Source organism: Nannospalax galili, unplaced genomic scaffold, assembly GCF_000622305.1.
Source record: "Nannospalax galili isolate Female #2095 unplaced genomic scaffold, S.galili_v1.0 scaffold329, whole genome shotgun sequence".
NCBI classification, from domain to species: Eukaryota; Metazoa; Chordata; class Mammalia; order Rodentia; family Spalacidae; genus Nannospalax; species Nannospalax galili.
This window is the reverse complement of record NW_008360321.1, coordinates 478,706-488,811: the sequence shown is the minus strand read 5'-3', so window position 1 is coordinate 488,811 and position 10,106 is coordinate 478,706. Positions and strand designations below refer to the sequence as shown.

Here is a 10,106-nt window from a genome sequence, read left to right as displayed (position 1 = left end):
ACAATTTTAACAAGCTGCTAAAGTCTTTAAAACCAACATTTTAATTACTGTATAATAGTCCATTGAGTGAGATTTCCATCATTTTCTTTCTTCTTCATATGTTTGTCTTTAACATTGATTCCCATACATAACTATAATATATCTAAATATAAATATATGTGTTATGTTCAGCTTCAAGCATCTTGTTCTTTCCCATCATTTTGGAATGTATCTTTAAGATAGACATCAAGGGTAAGATTACTTAGTGTTTACTTCCTTACTAAGTGTTTACTTCCATGCCATCCACTTCTTCCCAAAAGCTTGCATGAATGTACCAGTGTCGTTGGCTTTTATTGCAGGTCCAAATATAGTTCACAAAACTAGATCCTCTAGGGTCATGGTTCATGATCACTAGAAAGAAGAACAATAAGGCAAGCCAATAATTAAGTGTTCAGATGAAGCAGTGTTGTAGCCTCTGATACAAGGTGAGGTGGTAGTTAAACTGGACATGACCCAGGAAGGCTTTCTATTCTGTTTTAAGCCCAGGTGCTTGCTGTATCCTCCCTTGCTCCTGTTGAACTGTTTCAGTTTAAAATCAGACCCTTTGACTGTAAGGAAACTTTTTGATCTATGTTTTGTTAGTGCCTAAAAGCAAAATGTTGTAGTGCTCAAAAGCAAAGTTTAGAGTGATGGCTCTGTGGTTAATCATACATACTGCTCTTGAGAGAACCTAGGTTTGATTCCCAGCACCTGTGTCTGGTGGCTCATAACAACCTGTAACTCCAACTCCAGGGCATCCAATGCCTCTGGCCTCTGCGGACACCAGCACTCATGTGCTCATACATACACATAATTACTTAAAAAAAAAAAAAACAAATTTTTTTAATGTCCAAGTTATATTTTTAAAAGTCAGTTGTTTTACTCAAATATTCTTAACAGCATACTTTTTTTCTTCAGAAAACAGCATTCCACAGAAGCCAGACGCTGGGCTACAGGAATGGCTATGCGGTTATCCGACATCCAACAGTCGGGATCGGAGGGGACCGACTCCAGTACAACCAGCTGTCCCAGGCTGAGCTGGACGAGTTGGCCAATAAGGCACCAGTTCTCACTTACGGCCAACCCAGGAAGGCTCCAACTTCAGAGTTTATTCCTGCTCACGTGGCTTTTGACAAAAAGGTATCCTCTGGGATTTTAGGGCACTCCTTGAATTCAGATGTCTGAGAGCCAGCTGCTTCCAAACAATTAGCAGTAAGCTACAGAATTCCCAGAGTACTCTGAAGAGAAAATTGTTCAAATGCCTCAACACTTAGTCACAGACAGCTGAACTTGGGCTTGAAAGAAACTGACTTTAAGTCAGGAAGCTGATTACAGAATGTAATCCCCTATAGACCCCACTGGAATATTTTCCAAATACAGTTAAAAGTTGCATGGATTCTGAATTCCTGTGTTCATGTTGCCCCATGTTCATTTGCTCTGTTTTCCACTTTTTGAAAGTACCATATTCTGTAATGATAAGTCCTTAATCTCTATGAAATGCAAAATAGCATAAGAATAACAATTCTGTTTCTCAGCTTTCTTCACAAGTTTTTTCCTCATTCATTCATCCATTCATTCCTTCATCTTTGATGCTGGGAGTTGAAAACAGTGTCTTGCACATGCCAGGCAATTGCTCTACCCTTGAGGTAGATCATCAGGCTCAAAAGTCGTTTTTCAGTGACTGCTTCGCATTTGATCGTCTGTCTAGGAGGGTCATGTAACCTTTTTACTTCTTATCTGCTTTGATGCTTTTGTCACGAGTTGCTCTATGTCGATGTCTTTGGCGTTTCCATCTCACCGCTGTTCCTCCGTAGCAGTGAATGTCTGTTCACTAAGAGGTTGTCCTACTCTAAGCTCTGTAGCAGAATCCCTGGCAAGACTTTTAAGAATGTCAAATACTAGGCTGGGCGTGGCGGCGCACGCCTTGAATTCCAGCACTCGGGAGGCAAAGGCAGTTGGATCTCTGTGAGTTCCAGGCCAGCTGGGTCTACAGAGCGAGATACAGGCCAGCTGAGGCTGCAGGGAGACACTGTCTGAAAAAGCAAATACTGGGGCAGGAGAGATGGCTCAGTGATTCAGCGTCTTGGGTATTGTTGTAGAGAACCCGGCTTCAGTTCCCACCACCCCACGGCTGCTAACCTCTGTCCTTAACTTCAGTTCTAGGGAATCCAATGCCCTCTTCTGTCCTCCATGGGCATTGCATGCTTCATATACATAAAATCAAATTTAAAAATTGAAAAAAACGTTCGAGTATCTCTCAGAGTAGATCTTCTTTAAGGGAGTGACTCTAGATAGGATGACTAGACTGCATAAAAATCCATTAGGGGTGGAAGAGGGGGCACGGATGAGGGAAGGGGATCTAAATTTGATTTACATTTATTATATGAAATGCACAAAAACTCAATCAAATTTTTTTTTTAATTTCAAATATCATTCCTGCTAGGCATAGTGGCCTCATGCCTTTGATCCCAGCACTGGACAGGGGGAAGATGGACCTCTATGAGTTTGACGGTAGCCTGGTCTACATAGTGAGTTCTAGGCCAGCCAGGGCTACATAATGAGTCCATCTTTTAAAGAAAGATACTTGGATGTCATTTCAGCCCTCATAGATTCTTATTTTCATGTAATTTGCATATATAACTAGATCTGAGGACTACTGATCATTTTTCATAAATTAGCTTTCTTAACTTATTCCTAGCTTATTTTTTAAACCTTAATTTTCATGTTATTATTTTTATTAAATATCTATGACATTTACATCCATCTAGCCAAATTTTGCCAAGTACTTATTGTATGCTAGCTGCTGGAGAAAAATTACATATTTATATATTAACAATATGCTAGGGTTAGAAAAATTTTAGCCAAGAGCCGTGTGTACTTATAATCCCAGCACGGGGGGAGACTGAGGCGGGATGACTGACAGTTGTAGGCTAGCCTGGGCTACAGAGTAATGCCCTGTTGCAGGTGCTTGAGAGAGGGAGGGAGAGAAGAAAGAAAGAAAGAAGGGAGGGAGGGAGGGAGGGAGGGAAGGAAGGAAGGGAGGGGAAGGGAAGGAAGGAAGGAAAGAAAGGAAGAAAGGAAGGAAGGAAGGAAAGAAAAGAAAAAAAACTTTATTCCGTAATTGGTATCTCTGTCATCTCCTCTTCCCCGACTCTTTAATTCATTTCTAGGAAGATATTCATATACCTATTTTTAGATTTAACCTAAACATCCACTAAACAGTAGGAATTATGTATTTGTATCCTGTCCTTTTGTTTGTTTCCCTTGTTTACACGTAAGTCTAAGAAGGAGGAGTGAAAAGCAAAGAGAGAGGTGGGCAAGGAATGTAAGTTTGTCAACATCTAAATATGGTCAATTTTGCTGAAAAGAATAGCCAAGTAACTATTATAAATTAGAAAGTGATAAAGTGATATATGTCATAAGGAAGTTGACAAAACTGAGAGAAAAATTGTGCCTAAGAAACATCTCTCTCTCTCTCTCTCTCTCTCTCTCTCTCTCTCTCTCTCTTTAATGTTAACTGCTGTTAGTTAATTCATGTTTATACACTATTATTCGTAATTCATTCTTTAGGGGTAGTATATATGAAGAATCTTATTTTCATTTTTATTTTCCAAATTACTTTAGGTGGATCTTCATGATTTTCAGGTAAACAATTCTTAGCATAAACAATGAGGCAGAAAGTAGTTAAATGTATGATTTTGGAATGAAATTTGTTTGCAATAAGGCAATTATTTCTTTTTTCTGAATTAAATCAGAGTTCAAAAAGGTTTTTTTAATATTTTATTAATTTTTTATTTTAGTGTACTGCCTGCACATAAGTCGGTGCATCTATGTAATGCAATGCCTGTGGAGGTCAGAAAAGGGGTCAGAGCCCCTGGAACAGGGGTTACAGAGGGTTGTTAGCTGCCATGTGGGTGCTGGGAATTGAACTTGGATCCTCTGCAAGACCTAAAGTAATTTGGAAAATAAAAATGAAAATAAGATTCTTCATATATACTACCCCTAAAGAATGAATTATGAATAATAATGAATAAGCGTTAATTAACTAACAGCAGTTAACATAAAAAATAGAGAAAAAGAGCACTTGGATCCAGTGCTGGTCACTGTTGAGTCATCTCTCTAGCCCCCAGAGTTCAAGAATTTTAAGGAACACCTGGAGGTCCACTTAGTATTTGTCCATATTTTGGATGTTCTTAGGGCTGTTCTTTGTTGTCGGACTGTAAGTTCAGTTCTTCTTGGGTGACAAAGGCCTGGACATCTGCTGTGGGACCCTGGTCTTGGCCCCTTGCTCTCCTGCCATTTTCTCCCCATCTTCTACCTTCTGCTTCCCTGACTGACTTCCTACCCCGTGTTCACTGTGCTCCTGTTCTGTCATCTCCTCCAGCTTCACTTTCATACTGTTGCTTATTTCAAACGCTCTGCTGTTTTCCTCTACTCAGGGTCATAGAAGCTCATCCTAAAAAACAAACAAACAAACAAACAAGCAAACAGAAAAACACCTCCTACTTGTGACTCCTTTAAGAAAGAGAAATTTATTCCCCATCCTTAAGCCCGAACTACTTTTCCCTAGATTCCAGACTTGTAGAGTCTATGGAGGTGTTCTCTGGCCTGTTTTCAGTGCCTGAGTCCGTTGCCTCTCCCGCTCCCCACAAGGCTCTGGCTCTGCTCTTTTCTTGTTCCCAGGATTCTTCACTCTCCTCTCCTCTTCCGGTCTGTCTGGTTGCAAAGTTCTAATCACCTTATTTAAATTCCCTTCTTGGCAGATCTCACCCACTGTTGTGTTTTCAAATATCTTCTTGGTTCAGACAACTGTCAATATTTATTTTCAACTCTGGCTTCATTGAAACTCCAGACCCTGGTCATAGGCTGCTCCTGACCATGGGATATCCTCGCGTGGAGGAACTGCTATTCACTCTTCAGCCTTGTGTGTCTCTGACTCCCATCATTACCTGCCCCGTCTGATCCTGAGTTGCTCTTCCAGTGTGGGTTCTGATTTGAAACCTGACCCAGCCATATTTGGCATTTTCTCCACACATTCAATGAATTGCCAAGCCAAGTATTTCTGTCATTTCCTCTTATCAGTTTCATAGTTCAGATGAACAATGGGATCACTACAAGCTCAGCAGGTTAGACTATATAGTTAGGAGCCAAGACCACTGTAAAATTCAGTTTAAAAATACATATTTGAAACATAGTATCTAAATATTATTTTTCCTTCATTTTTACATGGTGGTATCAAGTTCTTCCACCTGGCAAAGTTGATGCTATCCTAACTACTTGTTAAAGAGCTTTTCATTTTAATTTCTTTCTTGGTTGCTTCTTTGTAGAAACATAAAACTATTCTTAACAAGAAAAGAAACAAATGCCTTTTAAAATTAACAGTCAAGCAAATAAGTAACTTTTTAGTTTAGAGGTGTTTTTTTTAAATTATAGGAGTTCACTAAGTAGCCCAGGTTGGCCTTAAACTTGTAATCCTCCTACTGCCTCCTGAGTGTTGGGCTTTGGGATTACAGGTGTGTAGCCCCTTGCCTGGTGGTTAACAACATTTTGTGGGGGTCTCAAGAACATTTTTGAGACAGGATCTCCCTATAGTCCCAACTGGCCTGGAACTCACTATGTAAACCGGGCTGGCCTTGAACTCACAGAGTTCCCCTGCCTCCCAAGTGCTGGGATTAAAGGCATGCACTACCACCCCTGGAATGAGCATTTGTTACCTAAGCTCTCATATGTGTTTCATATATGTCAACAAAAACCAAGTAACATCTTGGACAAACTGATACTAAGTGATCAAAGGCTAATACACACACAGGAAAAACTTCTAGGTGTTTTAATATTCAAAGATTTCACTGCATACAAGTAAACTTCTAACCAACCGGAGGACTTGATAATTTAATGCCTTAGTAAACTAGTCAATTTCTTAGGGAAATATCAAATATATCATAATTTACCAATTTCCCTATAAAATCCGAACATGGGACTGGAGAGATGGCTGGGTAGTTAAGAGCACTTGCTTCTCTTCTAAAGGACCCAAGTTCAATGTACAGCACCCATGTCAACTGCCTGTAATTCTAGTTCCAGGGATCTGACAACCTCTTGTCACCTTCATGTACACATACTCAGACACAGACACAGATATGTGCACGCATGTGCACACACACACACACACACACACAAATAAATCTTTTTAAAAATCTGAACATATTAAAATGAATATAATGCAAGAACCAAACTTTACATTATTTAGCCTTTCTAAATTTTTGGATTTCACACAATTGCCTTATAATTACAGTTCATTTATAAATGTGCAAAAATAGGAGTTAAGGATTAATCAGCATCGATCATGTGTCAGGGTCTATAAGACTTCTTAGGAATTCATTCTCTTGTATCTTTAAAATAAAAAAAATTCTACTTGTTTGAGCCTTTCTAACCTAAATACTTTTATTATGTGTCACCTGCCATTCTGGGTCAAGATCCTATAGACTTTCATCTCTTACAATTTTAGAGAACGGGTGATTCAGGAATATGGCTACGGCCCTGGTTTCCATCTCGATCCTCTTCTCTGCATCACTCCTTTGGTGAATGGTCTTGAATCCTTATGATATGAGCTGACCCCTGAACATATATGTGTGTTACTATCTGTGTGTCACTTCCCTGGAAGTATCTAATAACAGTATCTAATATTATCAATCTGATAATAACTCCATTTTTTTCCTGTTTCTTGGGCCAAAATACTTGAGTCATCCTTGTGTGCTAATACTGACTTCCTTCCCAAAAATCCAGTCCTGTATTCTAAATTATTGCCAAGAGTACCAACTTATCACTTACATTCAGCAAGTCCAGATCCAAGCTCATCATGCACAGTGCTAAAACCATCTTCTCCTCAAGTTCCCATTTCTGGGGGAAACCCACCACAGCACTGTGTTTTCCTCAGTGCCTCATCTTTGTCCACCACCACCAGCTTTTTCCATCACTGGTCACTTGTTACTGCAGACCTCATCTGATCTGCCGACTTCCTTTCCTCTGCCTCTTTTGCCATCATTGCCTAGAATCCACCCCACCTAAACCGCCCCCTCACACACACACTTGCTAAAATCATCTCATATCTCAAATTTAATACTGCTTTGTTTCTTCTTATTTTGGGTGTTCTCTGACCACTTCAGTTCACAGAGGTTCTGAATCACTGTCATCCTGATCATTCAGTAAGTGGGAAGGTGTGTAGAGAGGACATTAGGCCAATAGAGTCCCAGTCCCAGCTCTGGCCCTAACTCCACATATGGGCACAGACAGGTCACTTTACAACCCGAGTCTAGGTTTCATCTTATGTAAAAGTTAGCTAATGAATTCTGGCTTTCACATTTTGTGTATTTATAAATATGTTATTTCATATGAATTATTGTAAAGGTGTCCTCACTTTGAATTCTTTGCATTACTTAAAATTATCTTTTCTTATCTTTCCCTTTAAACATTACGTTGCGCTTATACCTTTCATCTTTCTCTTTTGAGTATGCAATAGCCGGTTCTTTGGGTCTTTCACCTTGATTTTCCACTTCTTTTAAAGCTATACTTTTCATCAAGACACACATGTATCTTAATTTAAGGATCTTGACTTGTCTTCCTTATGGAAGCAGAGATTTAGGTAAATTCTTTCACCTACCTGGAACATAATTCTGATCCTTTGTCTCTCTGAGGAGAAATACTAGACAAAGAAATACAGTGCCAGAAATGTAGAAACTACATTCACTGTATATATAGTACTGTTTAATAGTTTTTTAAATGTGCAATTGATAAGACATTTTGACTTTTGATGCTGAATACTTCCCAGAAGACTGATGATTTGATCTATAGAATGCACATTTTTTAACACAGTGCAGGTATCTTTTAGATGTTATCCGAAGAGTCTATGATGGGTTGCTGATTCAAAGGTCATTCATCTAAAGCATATATGTACAAAGGACTAGACTTCTAAAGAATTAGTCTTAAGTTGTTTTCATTCAGAACCAAAAGTCAGAGGCTTCTCTACATTTCAACTCTTTTCAGACGCTAATGAGGGACTCTGGCATGGCGATAAAGCTAGTAGAGTTAAAGTCTTTAAGCCACATCACCAAGGAGCACATGCAGTAAATAGTCTATGCACACTGCATTTAGAAAAAAATGTCATTAAACTTTCTAGCTAGATAGTAAATGTTTGGGGCATTGCAATTATTTTAATCTGCCAAAGCTGCCATAACAAAATACTGCAGACTGGGAGAATTAAACAATATAGATTTATTTTTCTCACCATTCTGAAGGCAAGATCAAGTTCCAGTCATATGATTTCTGGTCAGGGCTATCTTGTCCTCACATAGTCTGTCCTCAGTGTGTCCATGTGGGAAGTGAGGAGAGGAACGTCCTATTTTCTCATCTTCCTCTCTTATAGGGCCACCAGTCCTATTGAATTAGGGCCCCATCCTTAAGATTTCATTTAACCCTAATAGCCTTCTGAAAACCATCACTCATTGCAATCACTTTGGTGGTTAGGGCTTCAATACATGAATGGGAGGGACATAGTTGAGTACATAAGCCCAAATGTCTCTATTACATCTACTCAGCTCCATTCTTATAATGGAGGAACACTCACTAATAAATGTTAGCTAATTACATAATTACTTTATGTCTATAAAATTTGAATTTCATGTAATTTTCGTGTGTTCATATCTCAATATAATGTCCATGGCTTATGAAATGTTATTTCTTTTCGTATCTTTTTCAAGCATTTACATATGTGAAAAAATTCTAGCTAACAAGTCCTATAAATATAGGTGGTAGTCAGGCTGGAGAGAAGGCTCAGCGGTTAAGAACACTGACTGTTCTTGCAGAAGACCTGGGGTCGAATACCAGCACCCACATGGCAGCCAACAACTGTCCATAACTCCAGTTCCAGGGGATCCAACAGCCTCTTCTGTCCTCCATGGGCATTGCACAACACAGGTGCACTCACTTACATGCAGGCATAACACTCATACACATAAAATAAAAATAATAATAAAAAATAGGTGGTAGGGTAGTTTTGTGCTGTGGATATAGTTTGGCAGCTCTTAAAGGCATCATGAGTATTAAAATCTCCCTGCGTATTTCTCTCTCTCTTGAGGGCAGTAGTTGGTGTTTTTCAGATGACCCTGATAAATCAATATTGTCCCTTTTCTCCTCTTGTGTGTTGTAGGTGCTGAAATTTAATGCTTATTTCCAAGAAGATGTTCCTACATCAACAGAGGAGCATTATAGAATCCGTCAAGTGAATATTTATTACTATCTAGAGGATGACAGTATGTGTGTCATAGAGCCTGTTGTGGAAAATTCTGGGATCCCTCAAGGCAAGTTAATCAAACGCCAGCAGCTAACCAAGAATGATGTGGGAGACCATTACCACTGGAAAGACCTAAATCGGGGAATAAACCTCACTATTTATGGCAAAACTTTCCGACTTGTTGACTGTGACCGATTCACGCAGGTATAGTATATATGTTTGGCAGTTGGGGGTCTGAAGCATCATTCTAGTTTATGGTGGGATATATTTCATTTATTAGAGTAAAGGAAAGATACTGGTGGCCCATTGTGTCTGAGTTACTAAGCAGGTTAGTATTTGTGCATGTGTGGACATGTGCCAAAAGTGTCTAGTAGAATTGCTGGGGTTTTTTGGTCTTTTTGAGACGAGGTCTCCCTGTAGCCACAGCTGGCCTGGATTCGCTAATGGAGACCAGGCTGGCCTCAAACTCATAGAGATCTGCCTGCCTCTGCCTCCTGAGTGCTGGGATTAAAGGTGTGTGCCACCACAACTGGCTTTTGGGCTTTTTTTTTTTTATTTAATTATTTTTATTTTATGTGTATGAGTGTATCGCCTGCATGTAAGTGCACCTGTGTGTGTCGTGTAGTGCCCATGGAGGTCAGAAGAGGGCGTTGGATTCCCTGGAACTGGAGTTACAAATGGTTGTTAGCTACCATCTGGGTGCTGAGAATCAAACCTGGATTCTCTACAAGAGCAGCCAGTGCTCTTAACTACTGAGCCATCTCTCCAGCCCTGCTTTGCCTTTTGTGAAGGCATTTTTTCCCCA

At 39.6% G+C, this 10,106-nt stretch overlaps 1 protein-coding gene across 2 annotated transcripts in view; it reads left to right on the top strand.

The window, feature by feature from the left end:
- The window catches only part of Efhc1 (EF-hand domain containing 1), a 66,994-nt gene that overhangs the window by 12,535 nt on the left and 44,353 nt on the right, over positions 1-10,106 (top strand). The window contains exons 2-3 of one of the 2 annotated variants that reach the window (XM_008825208.3): positions 937-1,158; positions 9,218-9,505. In XM_008825208.3, the coding sequence (XP_008823430.2) occupies positions 937-1,158; positions 9,218-9,505 (510 nt within the window). The remainder of the gene's footprint in view (positions 1-936; positions 1,159-9,217; positions 9,506-10,106) is intronic. The other variant, XM_029559732.1, reaches the window with a different exon arrangement.